This window comes from Salmo salar, chromosome ssa12, assembly GCF_905237065.1.
Source record: "Salmo salar chromosome ssa12, Ssal_v3.1, whole genome shotgun sequence".
NCBI classification, from domain to species: Eukaryota; Metazoa; Chordata; class Actinopteri; order Salmoniformes; family Salmonidae; genus Salmo; species Salmo salar.
Window position 1 is genome coordinate 40,351,156 of NC_059453.1, and position 21,405 is coordinate 40,372,560.

The 21,405-nt window shown below is 43.8% G+C and overlaps 1 protein-coding gene across 1 annotated transcript in view; it reads right to left on the reverse strand.

Annotated features, from left to right (window-relative positions):
- The window catches only part of angpt4 (angiopoietin 4), a 63,372-nt gene that overhangs the window by 3,645 nt on the left and 38,322 nt on the right, over positions 1–21,405 (reverse strand). The window contains exons 4-8 of the mRNA XM_014131625.2: positions 8,870–9,102; positions 7,352–7,464; positions 7,061–7,162; positions 6,590–6,756; positions 4,947–5,077 (exon numbers count right to left, since the gene is read on the reverse strand). Coding sequence (XP_013987100.1) covers positions 4,947–5,077; positions 6,590–6,756; positions 7,061–7,162; positions 7,352–7,464; positions 8,870–9,102 — 746 coding nt within the window. The remainder of the gene's footprint in view (positions 1–4,946; positions 5,078–6,589; positions 6,757–7,060; positions 7,163–7,351; positions 7,465–8,869; positions 9,103–21,405) is intronic.

Here is a 21,405-nt window from a genome sequence, read left to right on the forward strand (position 1 = left end):
CTCAACCCAAAGTAAATTAAAACTAGAAGTTGAAATGATGTCTGTGCCCAGTGGAGTCAAGAGAGTAAGCCATTCAGATTGAAACTGCTGTATGGAGTGCAATGAGTTTATCAGGGTGTTACACAACAAAGAGTAAAATTAAATGATCTGTGACCCTTTGAATCAGTATTTGACCAATACTATAGTACCACAAACAAAATAATAGTTATATACAAACATGTAGACTGGAAAAACATTTTTTTTTAGTATGTAGGTATTTACAGTGGGTCCGAAATGATTGACAGCATTGATAAAGATGAGCAAGAATTACTGTATAAAGTAAATAATTCAAATACTGAGCTACAGTATATTGTACGCTCAATAAAATTGGGAAATATATTATTTTATACTAACTAATACAATTGCTCAGAAAAATTGATTTTGTTTAAGTAAAAAAATAAAATAATAATAATAATAAATATATATATATATATATATACAAAAAATGTAGGGGTTAAAATGAACATCCCTGTTTTCTATAATAACTTTCAATAACTAACCTGGCGAGGATAACGGCACTTAGCCTAAAATGTTTTATGAGATTGGAGGACATATTGGGCCAAAAGAGCTCTGTTTTCATGCCATCTTACCGTAGCACCGGTTCCAATCCAAGTGTCAATGCCGTTTAGCAAACTCTAGCCGTTTACATTTGTTGAATAACATGAAAATAAAGCTCTTTGGCCATGCACACAAGTGGTCGGTTTTGGTGTTGAAAAGAGGAATCATATGCAGAAAAGAACCACATACCTAGTGTAAAATATGGTGGTGGATTTTTGATGTTATGGGGCTATTTTGCTTCCACTGATATTTGGGCCCTTGTTAAGGTCAACAGCATCATTACATTTTAGTAATTTAGCAGACGCTCTTATCCAGAGCGACTTACAGTAGTGAATGCATACGTTTCATAAATTTTTCCCCCATTTTTTTCATGAACTTTAAAAAACCTGGTTACCTCTACCAGGAGACTGAAACTTGGCCGCAAGTGGATCCATCAGCAAGACAATAACCCCAAACACATATCAAAATCCACAAAGAAATGGTTAATTGACAACAAAATCAACATTTTGCAATGGCCATCTATGTCTCCGGACTTGAATGCCATTGCCATTGAAAACCTGTGGTTTGAATTGAAGAGGGCAGTCCATAAGCACAGACAAAGAAATATCATGGATCTGGAATGATTCTGTCTGGAGGCATAGTCTAATATCACTCCAAACGTGTTCTCCAATATCATAAAACATTTTATAAATAGGCTCACTGCCATTAGCTGGTGAGGTATTGAAAATAGGGGTGTTGATAATTTTGTCCCCTACCTTTTTGAAAAAAAGAAATATTCCTTGGTAAACAAAATCTATTTTTTTGAGCAATTGTATTAGTGTAAAATAACAATTTTAATGTTTTGGAAATACAATATAGCTCAGTATTTGAATTATTTATTATACCCTGTCATTTTTGCTAATCTTTATGAAGGGTGTCAATAATTTCAGAGCCCACTGTACAGTGGGGGAAAAAAGTATTTAGTCAGCCACCAATTGTGCAAGTTCTCCCACTTAAAAAGATGAGGCCTGTAATTTTCATTTTCAGAGAAAATGAGAAAAGAAAATCCAGAAAATCACATTGTAGGATTTTTAATGAATATATTTGCAAATTATGGTGGAAAATAAGTATTTGGTCAATAACAAAAGTTTATCTCAATACTTTGTTATATACACTTTGTTGGCAATGAAACAGGTCAAACGTTTTCTGTAAGTCTTCACAAGGTTTTCACACACTGTTGCTGGTATTTTGGCCCATTCCTCCATGCAGATCTCCTCTAGAGCAGTGATGTTTTGGGGCTGTCGCTGGGCAACACGGACTTTCAACTCCCTTCAAAGGTTTTCTATGGGGTTGAGATCTGGAGACTGGCTAGGCCACTCCAGGACCTTGAAATGCTTCTTACGAAGCCACTCCTTCGTTGCCCGGGCGGTGTGTTTGGGATCATTGTCATGCTGAAAGACCCAGCCACGTTTCATCTTCAATGCCCTTGCTGATGGAAGGAGGTTTTCACTCAAAATCTCACGATACATGGCCCCATTCATTCTTTCCTTTACACAGATCAGTCGTCCTGGTCCCTTTGCAGAAATACAGCTCCAAAGCATGATGTTTCCACCCCCATGCTTCACAGTAGGTATGGTGTTCTTTGGATGCAATTCAGCATTCTTTGTCCTCCAAACACGATGAGTTGAGTTTTTACCAAAAAGTTCTATTTTGGTTTCATCTGACCATATGACATTCTCCCAATCCTCTTCTGGATCATCAAAATGCTCTCTAGCAAACTTCAGACGGGCCTGGACATGTACTGGCTTAACCTCTATGGGCTAGGCGGGACGAATTCGTCCCACCTACGTAACAGCCAGTCTAATCCAGTGGCGCGATTTTTGAATCGTTTGAAATACTATTACTTCAATTTCTCAAACATATGACTATTTTACAGCTATTTAAAGACAAGACTCTCGTTTATCTAACCACACTGTCCGATTTCAAAAAGGCTTTACAACGAAAGCAAAACATTAGATTATGTCAGGAGAGTGCCCAGCCAGAAATAATCAGACACCCATTTTTCAAGCTAGCATACAATGTCACATAAACCCAAAGCCACAGCTAAATGCAGCACTAACCTTTTATGATCTTCATCAGATGACACACCTAGGACATTATGTTATACAATACATGCATGTCTGTTCAATCAAGTTCATATTTATATCAAAAAACAGCTTTTTACATTAGCATGTGACGTTCAGAACTAGCATACCCCCCGCAAACTTCCAGTGAATTTACTAACAATTTTACTAAATTACTCACGATAAACGTTCACAAAAAGCATAACAATTATTTTAAGAATTATAGATACATTACTCCTCTATGCACTCGTTATGTCCGATTTTAAAATAGCTTTTCGGATGAAGCACATTTTGCAATATTCTAAGTACATAGCCCAGCCATCAAGGGCTAGCTATTTAGACACCCAGCACGTTTAGCCTTCACCAATATCAGATTTACTATTATAAAAGTTTGATTACCTTTTGTTGTCTTCGTCAGAATGCACTCCCAGGACTTCTACTTCAATAACAAATGTAGGTTTGGTCCCAAATAATCCATCTTTATATCCAAATAGCGTCGTTTTGTTCGTGCGTTCTAGACACTATCAGAATGGTAATCCACGGTCGCGCGCATGGCGCAGAACGTGACAAAAAAATTCTAAATATTCCATTACCGTACTTCGAAGCATGTCAACCGCTGTTTAAAATAAATTTTTATGCAATTTATCTCGTAGAAAAGCGATAATATTCCGACCGGGAATCTGCAATAAGCTAAACAGCCTAATGAATATACTCCACGGGGGCTAATCGCGCACGCGCCTCATTCAATGGTCCTCTGATCGGCCACTTGGATAAGGTGATAATCTGTTTCAGCCTGAGGCTGCCTCGTCATCCTTCAGGATTTTCCCGGCTTCTGAGAGCCTATTGGAGCCCTGGGAATTGTCACGTTACAGCTAAGATCCTTACTCTTCAATAAACAGATGCAAGACGCACGACTCCTTGTCAGACAGGCCACTTCCTGCATGAAACCTTGTCAGGTTTTTGCCTGCCATAGGAGTTCTGTTATACTCACAGACACCATTCAAACAGTTTTAGAAACTTTAGGGTGTTTTCTATCCAAACCTGAACAATAATATGCATATTCTAGCTTCTGAGTTGGTGTAGGAGGCAGTTAAAAATGGGCACATATTTTTTCCAAAATTCTCAATACTGCCCCCTAGCCCAAACAGGTTAAGCAGGGGGACACGTCTGGCACTGCATGATTTGAGTCCCTGGCGGCGTAGTGTGTTACTGATGGTAGGCTTTGTTACTTTGGTCCCAGCTCTCTGCAGGTCATTCACTAGGTCCCCCCGTGTGGTTCTGGGATTTTTGCTCACTGTTCTTGTGATCATTTTGACCCCACGGGGTGAGATCTTGCGTGGAGCCCCAGATCGAGGGAGATTATCAGTGGTCTTGTATGTCTTCCATTTCCTAATAATTGCTCCCACAGTTGATTTCTTCAAACCAAGCTGCTTACCTATTGCAGATTCAGTCTTCCCAGCCTGGTACAGGTCTACAATTTTGTTTCTGGTGTCCTTTGACAGCTCTTTGGTCTTGGCCATAGTGGAGTTTGGAATGGGACTGTTTGAGGTTGTGGACAGGTGTCTTTTATACTGATAACAAGTTCAAACAGGTGCCATTAATACAGGTAACGAGTGGAGGACAGAGGAGCCTCTTAAAGAAGAAGTTACAGGTCTGTGAGAGCCAGAAATCTTGCTTGCTTGTAGGTGACCAAATACTTATTTTCCACCATAATTTGCAAATAAATTCATAAAAAATCCTACAATGTGATTTTCTGGATTTTTTTTCTCATTTTGTCTGTCATAGTTGACGTGTACCTATGATGAAAATTACAGGCCTCTCTTATCTTTTTAAGTGGGAGAACTTGCACAATTGGTGGCTGACTAAATACTTTCTTTCCCCAATGTATATGTCACACCAAGGTACTTAACAATTAAAACAACTGATTAACTTTACTTGAGCTTATACTGTGTTTTTCTTGTCATAACATTGCTGCAAGGTCAACAATACATGTCACAACACGTCATAAAAAACTGATGGCATGTTATGACATGTTGAAACCCAGGTAATTTGATGAAAACAAAAACATATATTTATATCATGACATGAAAGGCATTAGCTATGTTATTAATTTACAAGAGTGAGAAGTCATACTGGCAGCATGCCTCAAGTCAGCTAGCTGTAAGAAAAGGGGTTACTGCTTGTATGTCACTTTCACATAACATAATGCCCTAAATTCCCTCATGGAGGAGAAGTTTTAACCCTTACCCCCAGTCAGCATGAGGGCACACTTGCACAGGCAGTTGTCGTTGTCGGCGTCACGGGTGCTGAAGCTGGTGCCATGCGATACCAGGCTGCTCTGCTCTCCTGCTGTTCCACTGTAGCCCCACAAGAACAGCCTGCAGATGGGAACGTCAGCTTGACTGGGACTGATGGATTTCTTATGCCAAAATCACATTTAGAATTCCATACAAGAAAATAGCTATGAGATAATATTGTGAGGAAAGTTGAAGGAAAAAGCGAATACTGTAGACTTTTTTTCAAAGTCATTTTACATGGCTTTCAGATATACAATAAGCACTATTATTTTCCTTGTAAAGGAAAGGTGATATATGATTAATAACAACATTGATATGTATTCCTATATCATTAGATCCAGGATTCTTCATGTGCAATGAGTTTTGTTGTGGTGGCAAAGACATAGTAAACTTGAACTGTGTACATATTTGCATGGTTCTTGCCAGAAATCCTGTGACTGTACCTATTTCTATACTGGCAGCCTAGCTCTGGCTTATATGCTTTATTTGTTGTGGTCCTTTGAGTCAGATAAAGAAATGACCACATCGACATTGTGACTCAGTGTTACTCGTGGTTCAGGCAGGGGAAAAAAATGCCTGCACTGAAGAAGTCTATATTGGTCCACTAATACAGGACTACTAAAGGCAAAAACATTTCAACCAAATGTATTTGAGTGTTTACTTGTGGAATATAAAAACCCTAGCATTGCAAGCCCCACGTTGGGCACTACCTTTGTGGCTCCTGAGTGGCGCAGCAGTGTAAGGCACTGCATCTCAGTGCTTGAGGCGTCACTACAGACACCCTGGTTCAATTCCAGGCTGTAGCACAACCGGCCGTGATTGGGAGTCTCATAGGGCGGCGCACAATTGACCCAGTGTCTTCCGGGTTTGACCAGTGTAGGCTGTCATTGTAAATAAGAATTTGCTCTTAACTGACTTGCCTAGTTAAATAAAAATACAAAAAGCAACATGCTCTACCAACTGAGCCACATCATCAAAAACCACTTGATGTCTCAATGTACTCAATTACTGTAGTGTGCATAGTTTTTCTTCATGGTGATGGAAAGTCTACAGGTACAAACCTAGATAACCAGCCTATGTACAATACAGTAATGTACATTTACATGAAGTCGTTTGTAAGGATGGTAAATTAATACTGCACAAAAGTGGTTGTTTTCCATGTTATTTGATCAAGAAAAATATTTAATTTGATGTGGATGTTTTGTGTCTATGCCCATAACTTTTCACCTTTTTGATGTGTTTGAGGACAGGGTATTGTTATTTCTGTATTCCAATAGAATTACAATTTGCAGAGAAAGGGACAGGGCAACAACTATTACAATTCCAACTATTGAATCCTACAAGATACTGTTCTATCGGTCTGCTAATACTAGTAAAGGCCAAGTGCACTACTTTTGTGAAAAAATTACCTTATCTTTTATTGTTATATTTTTGGATAAATATTGTTTTTAATTCAGATTTTTCAGCGGGTGCTGCAGCATCCTCAGCACCCTACTGGGAAGTAAAAAATTGTGTTCAGCCATGAAAAATATGTTTAGAAAGAGCTACGTTTTCCATATGGACATCGTGAAGTCATAAGGTAGAGTACTGTACCTGTATTGTTGTTTCTCACTGGCCAGTTGGAACTTGTCATAGTGGGAGTAGGGTGTGTTCCCCTCCCAGTCTCTCAGCTCCACTCTCAGGGCATACTGGGTCTGACTGGTCATCTGAAACGCCAGCTCATTCCCAAGCCAGTGCTCTCCCGCAGGGTCCCCAAAACCCTACAGACAAACATCGGATGATCACACCATTACACAAGGGCATCTTACATCTATATTTTAAGTTCAAGTAGTCCATATTTGATGCTTTGTCAGCTCTTGGCATCTGAACTGGTCTGCCAATGGATGAATAGGTGTCCAAGCTGTCCAATGGATGAATGGGAAAACATTTTACACAAGGCTTTATTGGGACAAGAACATTATTCTCAGCACCTGCACAACAAATCTAACACATGTAGGTACAGTACAGTAACATCCCTAACGTCAGCTGTGAACTCCAAGGTTGGAGGATGTCAGGAGTACCCACCATTTTGTATTCCTTCCATGTTCTCTGGAAGTCCACACTGCCGTTGACCCTGCGCTGGAACAATGTCCAGCCTCCACCACTAGTCTCCATGTCACAAAACACCTGGTGAAACAATAACTAAAATCTAGTCATTGCACTCAGCAACGACAGAGGCACCACTCAAAAAACTTTGCTCTAACAGCTGTACTTGGAAAAACTTGAACCGAGAAACTTGACAACTTAAGAGTTGGATTGAAACATGCAGTATACTCATGATGGATCGTGAGGATGATGACAGTGTTATTTATTCACCTGGGTGGGTTCGGTCATGTTACTGATGTATATGTAGTAGACTCCACTGATGTTGTGTCCTGCTTTATAGGCTTCTGCACAATCACAAAACCTCTGGTCTCTCAGCAATATCCCTGCACACACACACACATTTTGAAACAAAGCCACAAATAAGTGTTTTGTTAAAAATCTACAAAGGGTAGACAACCATCTTATGACAATAATTGAAAGCAGTCTCATTTGAGTTGGGAATGTCTCCAGAAACAGATGCAGACATGTCCTACTCAGGCAAGATGTTGATTGGGAAGTTCAAATGGGAGTTATCAAAGTGTGTGGTTCGGAAGCATGTGAAGTGAATCCAAGACTTGACTCAACACGGCCAAAAACATCATGAAGACAGCTCCCAACCATGGCCGCATCTCCTTCTCTCGCTCTCTGTATCATTAACGACTGGATGTCATTAAGACCGCACAACACATTTTCCCGAATGTTAGTTTTATCTGAATTTATTAATGTGCAATGGTCCCCAAACTTGTACACATTGTGGCCCACCCAAAGTCTTTACATTTTCATGTTGACCCATCAAACAAACAAGCCACGTCTTTAGCTCCAACCCAGCCTTAAGCTGTGACTCTAGAGAGGATGTCAGAAGGTGGGTGTAGCTGGTGCATGAAGTCAGGTGCAGGAGAGCAGAATGAGTGAGCAACGTACTTTACTCAAAATAAAGGCACAAGGTAACAATACACTTGACCAACAATAAACGGTAATCAATTACGCACGGGTGAAAACAGCACCCGTTGAAATCCAGCCATAACGTACCGAATGAACATAGAAACAATCACGCACAAAAACATGGGGGAAACAGAGGGTTAAATACATGAACATGTAATTGGGGAATGAAACCAGGTGTGTAGAAAACAAAGACAAAACAAATGGAAAATGAAAGGTGGATCAGCGATGGCTAGAAGACCGGTGACGTCAACCGCCGAACGCCGCCCAAACAAGGAGAGGGACCGACTTTGGCGGAAGTCGTGACAGAGGAACTGGCTTTGATCCATCAGTGGATTCTATTTCACCAGAACAGACCTAGGTGTTGATGCTTGATAATGTTTGATCTTTTCATTGTCGTGAAAGTGTGCACTAATGGTGGTTTACAGCATGTCTATCAACTGTCTGTCTGTAGACATATGTCACAATGACATTATGAACATTCTATCTATCTGGAGTTAGACACTGGAGTGTACTGGATTTGAATTGACACTTCAACAGAGTGCCGGAGTCTGGTTGAGTTATAACACTCAACTCCCGGACCATGTATGCACCTCTGCAATGTGGTTTGAGCCTTGGTTTGGTCGCTGTCTGTGGCCTTCCTTCCCGTCATTCCTGCTTTATTGTCTGTTCCCCTAACTTCATACTGTCCTGTCGAAAAAACAATTAAAACAACAAAAGGTTGTTCGACTCTGATCTCTTCAGCCGAGTGTGGACTTATCAGAAAGCAACTGCATTTGACAAAACCTGAGCTTCTGAATGTGTTCCTACCTGTACCGGTAGACACCATGTTGATGAGCGTGTGGACCGACTCCATGAGCTGCTGATGCTGCCTTTGCAGGGCTGAGTTGTTGGTGCTGGCCACCCTCAGCTGTCTCTCTAGAGCCTCGATGGCTGTCATCTGGGTTCTCACCAATCCTTGTAGCTTATTCTTCTCCTCCCTCATGTCCTCCAGCTCGCCCCGCTGCTGTGACTCCAACACCTGCACCTTGTTCTCCAAGTGACTGAGAAGATAGTTGAAAAGTATATTTCGTAGTATCTTGATTATCAAGCCTTCTTTTGTCGCTTGTTCTCTAAATTACTCAGCAAAAGGGGCCGGGTTTTATTTGGATAGTCCATCTGTAGATGCTCTACAAACTATCAGCAACATGTCAACTGCATGTCTGTTGACTTTAAATGATATACTATGTGCTTTGATAAAGCATTCTACCTCCCTACTGTACCTGCCCTACGTTGAGTAATCATTAATCTACAGTTTTGGTGTAAACTTGAACCCTTGCTTTACCAGAATAACCACATTTAAGGTGATAGCCACAATGATAGAAGGACAAATAAGTATTTGAACAGGCCCCGTAGTCTCTTGACAACCAAGCTAACTAATTAACTTTCACTACTTCCATCTGTAAGTAACTCCAAAAAAACACTAACCATCGAGTAGATAAACCCATGCTCTAGGGTCGTAGCTGAAAATAGATGTGGACTCTGGTTGACTAAACACTGAAACAAGCCAAATGTATGTAACTTGATGAGAGGATAGCAAAGTGAACATAGCACTAGATGAACAACACTGCAACTGAATGTTTGGCCAAAGCACACATCTGGTGATTCTAAATTTAGCTCAAAGAGTGGATGAAACAGGCAGGTCAGTGTATATCAGTGGTTTTATAAAGATGTAACCTGCTTCAATTACATCTTCCCACAACTGCTGTTGGAGTGAAACAAGGCTAACCTTCATTTGTGCTTCTAAAACAATGTATTTACATGGGCAGGCTGTTACGCCCTGAGCTGTTTCACCTGTCTTTGTGCTTGTTTCCACCCCCCTCTAGGTGTCGCCCATCTTCCCCATCATTTCCTGTGTATTTATACCTGTGTTCTCTGTTTGTCTGTTGCCAGTTTGTTTTGTTTGTAGAACCTACCAGCGTTTTGTTCCCCTGTTCCTTGCTCCTGTTTTCTAGTTTCCCGTCTCTGACTGTTCTGCCTACCCTGACCCTGAGCCTGCCTGTCTGTCACGTCCTGACCAGTAATAGGGGTTATTTGTTATTATAGTTTGGTCAGGACGTGGCAGGGGGTGTTTGTTTCATGTGGTTTGGGCTATGTATTTAGGTAGAGGGGTATTTGTTTTATATGGTTCGGGGTGTGTGTGTATGTAGAGGGGTGTTGGATTTATGTGTTCCGGGGTTTTTGGTTTATGTTCTTGTTTTGTATTCTAGGGTTTCTATGTTGTGTATTTCTTTGTTGGCCTGGTGTGGCTCTCAATCAGGAACATCTGTACATCGTTGTTTCTGATACTTAGGGAGCCTGTTTTCCACCTGTCCCTTTGTGGGAGCTTGTTTTTGCACTGCTGTGTATAGCCTGCGAAACTGTCGTTCTTTGTTTATAGTTTTTTTTCATGTTCACTTTACGAATTAAAAGTAAATATGAGCACTCAATCCGCTGCGTATTGGTCCGATACTGATTTCTCCTTATCAGAAGACGAAGCTTATGACAGAATCTCCCACCAACCACGGACCAAGCAGCGGAGAAGGGAGCAGCAACAGTGCCCAGTAGAATCATGGACATGGGAGGAAATTCTGGACGGGGCTGGACCTTGGCACCAGGCTGGGGAATATCGTTGCCCACCGGAGGAGATAGAGGCAGCCAAGACGGAGAGGCGCTGGTATGAAGCTGTGTACGCGCCGATGGGAAGCATGAGAGGCACCCCCAATAATTTTTTTGGGGGGGTCACACGGGTAGTTTGGCTGGGTCAAGGGTGAGCCCTAAGCCAGCTCCCCGTGCTTATTATGGGAAGCAACTGGAGGGGAGAGCGCCGGAGTATGCGGAAGTGCGCACGATCTCGCCTATGCGCACGCACAGTCCGGTGCGAGAGATCCCAGCCCCTCTCAAGTGCCGTGCTAGAGTAGGCATCCAGCCTGGAAGGAGGATGCCTGCACAACGCATCTGGCCACCAGTGCGCCTCCTAGGCCCAGGCTACCCTACGCCTGCTCTACGCACGGCAACCATCAGGCCTCTGCACAGCCCAGTTCGCCCTGTACCAGCACTCCGCTTGTGCAGGGCTGCTATTTCCATCCAGCCAGGACGGGTTGTGCAAGAGGTGCACTCCAGACCTCCAGTGCTTACCCATGTCCCGGTGTATCCAGTTCCTGCTTCTCGTGCTGACCCTGAGGTGTGTAGTCTGGCGTCTCCTAAACCAGCACCACGCACCAGGCTTCCAGTGCGTCAGCCCAGTCCAACTCGTCCTGTTCCTGCTCCCCGCACTAGCCCTGAGGTGCGTGTCCCCAGTCTGGTACCTCCACTACCAGCCCCACGCATTAGGCTTCCAGTGCGTCAGCCCAGTCCCAGTCCAGAGTGTCCGGCAACAGTACCTCGTCCAGAGTGTCCGGCAACAGTACCTCGTCCAGAGTGTCCGGCAACAGTACCTCGTCCAGAGTGTCCGGCAACAGTACCTCGTCCAGAGTGTCCGGCAACAGTACCTCGTCCAGAGTGTCCGGCAACAGTACCTCGTCTAGAGTAACCGGTAACAGTGTCTTGTCCGGAACCGAGTGAGACGGCCTACTGTCCGGAACCGAGTGAGACGGCCTACTGTCCGGAACCGAGTGAGACGGCCTACTGTCCGGCACCGAGTGAGACGGCCTACAGTCCGGCACCGAGTGAGACGGCCTACAGTCCGGCACCGAGTGAGACGGCCTACAGTCCGGCACCGAGTGAGACGGCCTACAGTCCGGCACCGAGTGAGACGGCCTACAGTCCGGCACCGAGTGAGACGGCCTACAGTCCGGCACCGAGTGAGACGGCCTACAGTCCGGAACCGAGTGAGTCTGCCTACAGTCCGGAACCGAGTGAGTCGGCCTACAGTCCAGAGCTCCTAGAGTCGCCCTACAGTCCAGAGCTCCCAGAGCCCAGTCCAGGGTCTTCAGTGACTGGCCTCAGGCAGAGGTATGCAGTGGGGGTGGTTTGGTCCGGTAGGGGATTAAGGCCTGAGCCTAAGCCACTTCCACTGTAGGAGGTTTGGTGAGGGGGGGTGTAGCACAGGAGCCATCGGTGACGGCAGCCACCCTCCCTTCACTCCCTTTAGATTTGGGATTTATTTTTTGGGGGTTATTTTTGGTTATTTGTGTGAGGTGCATCCGGGGTCTGCACCTTTGGGGGGGTTACTGTCACGTCCTGACCAGTAATAGGGGTTATTTGTTATTATAGTTTGGTCAGGACGTGGCAGGGGGTGTTTGTTTCATGTGGTTTGGGCTATGTATTTAGGTAGAGGGGTATTTGTTTTATATGGTTCGGGGTGTGTGTGTATGTAGAGGGGTGTTGGATTTATGTGTTCCGGGGTTTTTGGTTTATGTTCTTGTTTTGTATTCTAGGCAGGGGTGGAAATCCCGGGGGGGACGGGGGGGACACGACCCCCCCATCCTGGAAAAAATATGATTTGTCCCCCCAATATATCACTGAAACATAACTATGTAATTTAAATAATATTAATAATACGCAATGAAAGCAATTGTGCTGATTATAGACACTTAATAGCTCGTTTTTAAGTTTCAAAAGATTGCGACCCCCCCCACCCTTTGCCTCACAATGGTTTGATCCACTGCCAGTTCCTTAGCTTGCGAGGTAACGTAGAGGTCGTATCTACTGTTTGAAAGGCACTCAATGCACGTAACTGACGTGAGGTTAATCCAGTCAATCGCGCACACACACTAGCTGAATATGCAGAGCTAGCGCGCAAATATGAACTATTAAGCTAGCTAGTACCTATTCCATTTATGTGGCGTCGTCAAAGATGGAATCTTTGCTATCGTCAATTTATTCCAAGATCAGCATGCATGTAAGTTAGTGCTTCAAAGTCCCTGTGATAAGGTTAGCGATAAACTGAACAGAACTACACTCTCTTCTACCATTGTTTTAAATATATTTAATGGTCTCGTTGCAAAAGCTAAATTGTCGCAAGGGAACTTTTATTTATATATTTTATTTCACCTTTATTTAACCCGGGTAGCAAAGATTATAGCAAACACCACTGAATTGGTGCTCGCTAGCTTTGCAAATTCAGCTATTGTTAGAAGCCAGCCAATATGAAACAAACGATTAAATTACAAAAGGTTGCATCATATGTAAATAACCTACATACTGTGTGTGTGTAGCCAACCAGGTAGAAAAATGGCAGAAAAATGGCAGAAAAAAGACGGACATCAGAGTATTTTTCAGTACACCAAAACGCAAAGTAAGAACCCTAGTAGCCTAATATCTCAAAGACTAGTTGATCAAATGTTCATAAGAAAGAAATGAAATTCTAATGGAAATGTTTCACAATGATGTCATTAGGCAGAGCAGGCAACGGATGGCACACAGACAGCAGAGTTGGGGACAGATATGCAGGGACAGACTGGCAGAGACAGGGAGTCTCAGGTAAGTTTGTTGAGTCTTTGTTTGGCAACATTATGAAAGGTTCTCAATTTTTTTATCTTGTAAAATAGGAACATAATTGGAAAATGTCATGGATACCCCCACTCTCAACTTAAACTGGTGACTGAACTAAGATTTGTTAAAGGCAATGGTATTGCTGTTGTGATTAGTTATGTAGTTTTGGGTACTGGTAGTTAGGAGTACGGCAAACACCTTATTTCTTTGGTTCCTCAATATATACTGCTCAAAAAAATAAAGGGAACACTTAAACAACACATCCTAGATCTGAATGAAAGAAATAATCGTATTAAATACTTTTTTCTTTACATGGTTGAATGTGCTGACAACAAAAATCACACAAAAATAATCAATGGAAATCCAATTTATCAACCCATGGAGGTCTGGATTTGGAGTCACACTCAAAATGAAAGTGGAAAACCACACTACAGGCTGATCCAACTTTGATGTAATGTCCTTAAAACAAGTCAAAATGAGGCTCAGTAGTGTGTGTGGCCTCCACGTGCCTGTATGACCTCCCTACAACGCCTGGGCATGCTCCTGATGAGGTGGCGGATGGTCTCCTGAGGGATCTCCTCCCAGACCTGGACTAAAGCATCTGCCAACTCCTGGACAGTCTGTGGTGCAACGTGGCGTTGGTGGATGGAGCGAGACATGATGTCCCAGATGTGCTCAATTGGATTCAGGTCTGGGGAACGGGCGGGCCATTCCATAGCATTAATGCCTTCCTCTTGCAGGAACTGCTGACACACTCCAGCCACATGAGGTCTAGCATTGTCTTGCATTAGGAGGAACCCAGGGCCAACCGCACCAGCATATGGTCTCACAAGGGGTCTGAGGATCTCATCTCGGTACCTAATGGCAGTCAGGCTACCTCTGGCGAGCACATGGAGGGCTGTGCGGCCCCCCAAAGAAATGCCACCCCACACCATGACTGACCCACCGCCAAACCGGTCATGCTGGAGGATGTTGCAGGCAGCAGAACGTTCTCCACAGCGTCTCCAGACTCTGTCACGTCTGTCACGTGCTCAGTGTGAACCTGCTTTCATCTGTGAAGAGCACAGGGCGCCAGTGGCGAATTTGCCAATGTTGGTGTTCTCTGGCAAATGCCAAACGTCCTGCACGGTGTTGGGCTGTAAACACAACCCCCACCTGTGGACGTTGGGCCCTCATAGCACCCTCATAGAGTCTGTTTCTGACCGTTTGAGCAGACACATGCACATTTGTGGCCTGCTGGAGGTCATTTTGCAGGGCTCTGGCAGTGCTTCTCCTGCTCCTCCTTGCACAAAGGCGGAGGTAGCGGTCCTGCTGCTGGGTTGTTGCCTTCCTACGGCCTCCTCCACGTCTCCTGATGTACTGGCCTGTCTCCTGGTAGCGCCTCCATGCTCTGGACACTACGCTGACAGACACAGCAAACCTTCTTGCCACAGCTCGCATTGATGTGCCATCCTGGATGAGCTGCACTACCTGAGCCACTTATGTGGGTTGTAGACTCCGTCTCGTGCTACCACTAGAGTGAAAGCACCGCCAGCATTCAAAAGTGACCAAAACATCAGCCAGGAAGCATAGGAACTGAGAAGTGGTCTGTGGTCCCCACCTGCAGAACCACTCCTTTATTGGGGGTGTCTTGCTAATTGCCTATAATTACCACCTGTTGTCTATTCCATTTGCACAACAGCATGTGAAATTTATTGTCAATCAGTGTTGCTTCCTAAGTGGACAGTTTGATTTCACAGAAGTGTGATTGACTTGGAGTTACATTGTGTTGTTTAAGTGTTCCCTTTATTTTTTTGAGCAGTGTACATTTACCATATTAAACGTAGGCTATGTGTTACAGCACTACTTTTGGTGTCCCCCTCAGGAATTGCTCTTGAGAAAATGTAATGTAATTGTCCCCTCCAAAGTTGATATCAGATTTTCGCCCCTGATTCTAGGGTTTCTATGTTGTGTATTTCTTTGTTGGCCTGGTGTGGCTCTCAATCAGGAACAGCTGTACATCGATGTTTCTGATTGAGAGTCATACTTAGGGAGCCTGTTTTCCACCTGTCCCTTTGTGGGAGATTGTTTTTGCACTGCTGTGTATAGCCTGCGAAACTGTCGTTCTTTGTTTATTTTTTTTCCGTGTTCACTTTGCAAATTAAAAGTAAATATGAGCACTCAATCCGCTGCGTATTGGTCCGATACTGATTTCTCCTTATCAGAAGACGAAGCTTATGACACTGTCTTCCTGTACCTTTGCCACACTACTCTGGGTTACTGACCTCTGCCTGACCTGACCTGTCGTTTGCCTGCTCCTCTTTAAAGAATAAACTTTTGTTTCTTCAACACTGTCTGCAGCTGGGTCATACCTTAAAACGTGATACAGGCATAATGTAACTATATGCATAGCTCAGTAAACCTGTTGACATTCATACATAGACATCACATTGACGTTACACATACTGTATATGAAAATATCTCAAACGAGGGTAAGATCCTAGCAGGGTAATTATGAGTTTGGTTGAAACTGCACACAGATATTATTGTTGTAATCCCTACATGTAACAATTTGTACATTCACTGTAATTACACCGGAACTATGTAAATACCAAAAACCATGTAAATAATAGTCATAGCAACACTAAGTGACTTGGGCATTCAAAACCCTTACATTGGCAACGTGAGATCTGAGTTGAGGCACATAGACTTAAATCCATTGTATCATTATCCTATACCGCATACCGTATGACTGATTTCATAGCTTTAGTGGATGTCAGAGCCAAACTATATTTGTGCAAAATTATAAATTCAACATGCTGACCATTGCAAAGCAACATAAATTATGATTATTCCTAATGCAAATTTATGTGCAGTGAATAATTTTTATGTTGCTGTGGCCTGCTGCTGTTGATTATGGGCACCAGTTCAGTTGTAATGGTGATCAAGAAGCTGAGAAAGGATCCCCTTATAGAGTCCATTTCCGTATGATGTAGTGGCCCATTATATTTGTCTACGGTACCCCATATGGACTGCTGTGTAACCAAAACAGAGTGCAAAACAAGATTCAGCTGTGAGCCCCATGTTCTCATTTAAGACAAATTACATTAGTCTATCTGTTACATCTAGAACTTTTATGGGAAATCTGTCACATTTCTCAATGAAAACTGTACCCAACTACCTCATCCCCATATTGTTATTTATTTTTTTGCTATTTTGCACCCCAGTATCTCTACTTGCACATCATCATCTACACATCTATCACTTCAGTGTTAATGCTAACTTGTAATTATTTCGCCACTATGGCCTATTTATTGCCTTACCTCCCTAACCTTACTACATTTGCACACACTGTACATAGATTTTTCTATTGTGTAATTGTCTGTACGTTTGTTTATCCCTTGTGTTTTATTTTATTTATTTTTATTTCACCTTTATTTAACCAGGTAGGCAAGTTGAGAACAAGTTCTCATTTACAATTGCGACCTGGCCAAGATAAAGCAAAGCAGTTCGACAACATACAAAAACACAGAGTTACACATGGAATAAACAAACATACAGTCAATGATGCAGTAGAAAAAAATAAAAATAAGATTATATACAATGTGAGCAAATGATGTGAGATAAGGGAGGTAAAGGCAAAAAAATGCCATGGTGGCAAAGTAAATAAAGTATAGCAAGAAAAACACTGGAATGGTAGATTTGTAGTTTGAAGGAAGTTCAGAGATAAAACATAAATATGGTGCAAAGGAGCAAAATAAATAAAATAAATAAATACAGTAGGGGAAGAGGTAGTAGTTCGGGCTAAATTATAGATGGGCTATGTACAGGTGCAGTGATCTGTGAGCTGCTCTGACAGCTGGTGCTTAAAGCTAGTGAGGGAGATAAGTGTTTCCAGTTTCAGAGATTTTTGTAGTTCGTTCCAGTCATTGGCAGCAGAGAACTGGAAGGAGAGACGACCAAAGGAGGAGTTGGCTTTAGGGGTGACCAGAGAGATATACCTGCTGCAGCGCGTGCTACAGGTGGGTGCTGCTATGGTGACCAGTGAGCGGAGATAAGGGGGGACTTTACCTAGCAGGGTCTTGTAGATGACCTGGAGCCAATGTGTTTGGCGACGATTATGAAGCGAAGGCCAGCCAACGAGAGCGTACAGGTCGCAGTGGTGGGTAGTATATGGGGCTTTGGTGACAAAACGGATGGCACTGTGATAGACTGCATCCAGCTTGTTGAGTAGGGTATTGGAAGCTATTTTGTAAATGACATCGCCGAAGTCGAGGATTGGTTGGATGGTCAGTTTTACGAGGGTATGTTTGGCAGCATGAGTGAAGGATGCTTTGTTGCAAAATAGGAAGCCAATTCGAGATTTCACTTTGGATTGGAGATGATTGATGTGAGTCTGGAAGGAGAGTTTACAGTTTAACCAGACACCTAGGTATTTGTAGTTGTCCACAAATTCTAAGTTAGAACCGTCCAGAGAAGTGATGCTGGACAGGCGGGCAGGTGCAGGCAGCGATCGGTTGAAGAGCATGCATTTAGTTTTACTTGTGTTTAGGAGCAGTTGGAGACCACGGAAGGAGAGTTGAATGGCATTGAAGCTCGTCTAGAGGGTTGTTAACACAGTGTCCAAAGAAGGGCCAGAAGTGTACAGAATGGTGTCGTCTGCGTGGAGGTGGATCAGAGATTCACCAGCAGCAAGAGCGACATCATTTATGTATACAGAGAAAAGAGTTGGCCCAAGAATTGAATCCTGTGGTACCCCCATAGAGACTGCCAGAGGTCCAGCCAGTAGGCCCTCTGATTTGACACACTGAACTCTGTCAGAGAAGTAGTTGGTGAACCAGGCGACGCAATCGTTTGAGAAACCAAGGCTACTGAGTCTGCCGATGAGGATGTGGTGATTAACAGAGTCAAAAGCTTTGGCCAGGTCAATGAATACGGCAGCACAGTATTGTTTCTTATCGATGGCGGTTACGATGTCGTTTAGGACCTTGAGCGTGGCTGAGGTGCACCCATGACCAGCTCTGAAACCAGATTGCATAGCGGAGAGGGTGCGGTGGGATTCGAAATGGTCGGTAATCTGTTTGTTAACTTGGCTTTCGAAGACCTTAGAAAGACAGGGTAGGATGGATATAGGTCTGTAGCAATTTGGGTCAAGAGTGTCACCTCCTTTGAAGAGGGGGATGACAGCAGCTGCTTTCCAATCTATGGGAATCTCAGACGACACGAAAGAGAGGTTGAACAGGCTAGTAATAGGGGTTGCAATAATTTCGGCAGATAATTTTAGAAAGAAAGGGTCCAGATTGTCAAGCCCAGCTGATTTGTAGGGGTCCAGATTTTGCAGCTCTTTCAGAACATCAGCTGAATGGATTTGGGAGAAGGAGAAATGGGGGAGGCTTGGGCGAGTAGCTGTGGGGGGTGCAGTGCTGTTGAATGCAGTAGGGGTAGTTAGGTGGAAAGCATGGCCAGCCGTAGAAAAATGCTTGTTGAAATTCTCAATTATAGTGGGCTTATCGGTGGTGACAGAGTTTCCTATCCTCAGTGCAGTGGGCAGTTGGGAGGAGGTGTTCTTATTCTCCATGGACTTTACAATGTCCCAGAACTTTTTAGAGTTGGAGTTGCACGAAGCGAATTTCTGTTTGAAAAAGCTAGCCTTGGCGTTTCTAACTGCCTGTGTGTATTGGTTTCTAACTTCCCTAAAAAGTTGCATATCGCGGGGGCAGTTCGATGCTAATGCAGAACGCCACAGGATATTTTTGTGTTGGTTAAGGGCAGTCAGGTCTGGGGAGAACCAAGGGCTATATCTGTTCCTGGTTCTAAATTTCTTGAAAGGGGCATGCTTATTTAAGATGGAGAGGAAGGCATTTAAAAAAAATAACCAGGCATCCTCTACTGACGGGATGAGGTCAATATCCTTCCAGGATACCAGGGCCAGGTCGATTAGAAAGGCTTGCTCGTTGAAATGTTTCAGGGAGCGTTTGACAGTGATGAGTGGAGGTCGTTTGACCGCTGACCCATTACGGGTGCAGGCAATGAGGCAGTGATCGCTGAGATCTTGGTTGAAAACAGCAGAGGTGTATTTAGAGGGCACGTTGGTTAGGATGATATCTATGAGGGTGCCAGTGTTTGCAGCTTTGGGGTTGTACCTGGTGGGTTCATTAATAATTTGTGTGAGATTGAGGGCATCAAGCTTGGATTGTAGGATGGCTGGGGTGTTAAGCATGTCCCAGTTTAGGTCACCTAGTAGCACGAGCTCTGAAGATAGATGGGGGGCAATCAGTTCACATATGGTGTCCAGAGCACAACTAGGGGCCGAGGGGGGTCTATAGCAGGCGGCAACGGTGAGAGACTTGTTTTTGGAGAGGTGGATTTTTAAAAGTAGAAGTTCAAATTGTTTGGGTACAGACCTGGATAGCAGGACAGAACTCTGCAGGCTATCTCTGCAGTAGATTGCAACACCGCCCCCTTTGGTCGTTTTTGGTGGACTTCCTAAGCCAAGATTCAGACACAGCTAGGACATCCGGGTTGGCAGAGTGTGCTAAAGCAGTGAATAAAACAAACTTAGGGAGGAGGCTTCTAATGTTAACATGCATGAAACCAAGGTTATTACGGTTACAGAAGTCATCAAAAGAGAGCACCTGGGGGGTAGGAGTGGAGCCAGGCACTGCAGGGCCTGGATTCACCTCTACATCCCCAGAGGAGCAGAGAAGAATAAGTATGAGGGTACGGCTAAAAGCTATAAGAATTGGTCGTCTGTGACGTCCAGAATAGAGAGAAAAAGGAGCAGGTTTCTGGGGGCGATAAAATAGCTTCAAGGTATAATGTACAGACAAAGGTATGGTGGGATGTGAGTACAGAGGAGGTAAACCTAGGCATTTAGTGATTATGAGAGAGGTATTGTCTCTAGAAACATCATTGAAACCAGAAGATGTCATAGCATGTGTGGGTGGAGGAACTGAGAGGTTGGATAAGGTATAATGAGCAGGGCTAGAGGCTCTACAGTGAAATAAGCCAATAAACACTAACCAGAACAGCAATGGAGAAGGCATATTGACATTAAGGAGAGGCATGCTTAGCCGAGTGATCAAAGGGTCCAGTGAGATTCAGACAGCTAGCCGGGCCATAGGTAGCAAGCTGGTGGAAGATGGGAGGGAGGTCTGTTTTTAGCCACCTCGTGCGTTTCCGTCTGTGGGGTTCCGTGTGGAAGGGGGGACCAGTCCAAGTTGGCAAAATAGTTAGTTATAGTGGCCCAAGAAAAGTGTCTGATAGACCTATTCAGATCGCAGCCGAAAAGACAGCTAACGATTAGCGGGCCGCAGATGGGCGATCAGGTTACGTCGCGACGGAGGGGCCAGTTGGATAACTCCCTCGGGCAGATAACGTCGGTGGTCCAGTCGTGAAGACCCGATGGGGCTCCGCATCGGCAGTAAAACGGGTCAGGATAGGTGAGTTGTAGCCCAGGAGACACTTCAGCTGGCTAGCTCAGGAATAGCCCAGGAGTGGCTGACGGAACTCTTCAGCTGGCTAGCTCCGTAATAATGTGTGTTAATTCCGTGACCGACGTTGCCAATAGTCACTCAGGTAGCAGCTAGTTAGCTGCAAGATCCAGGTGTAAATGTCCAGAGCCTGCGGTAGAAATCGGGGAAAGGAGAGAGAATAGGTCCGGTATGCTCTGGTCTGAGTCGCGCTGTACAAAAACTGGCGATAGCTTTTCGAGCTAATGGATAGCTGAGGACAGCTAACCGTGGCTAGCTGAACTTCAATGTTAGCCAGTGAAAATGGCTAACCTCTTGCTAGCTTCTGTTGTGGAATTCAGATGAGGTAAATAATACTTTCTTTTTTAAATTGGTGAGGCGGGTTGCAGGAGAGTGCTTTGAGGTTGAGTTTTTATAATTAAAAATATATATATATATAAA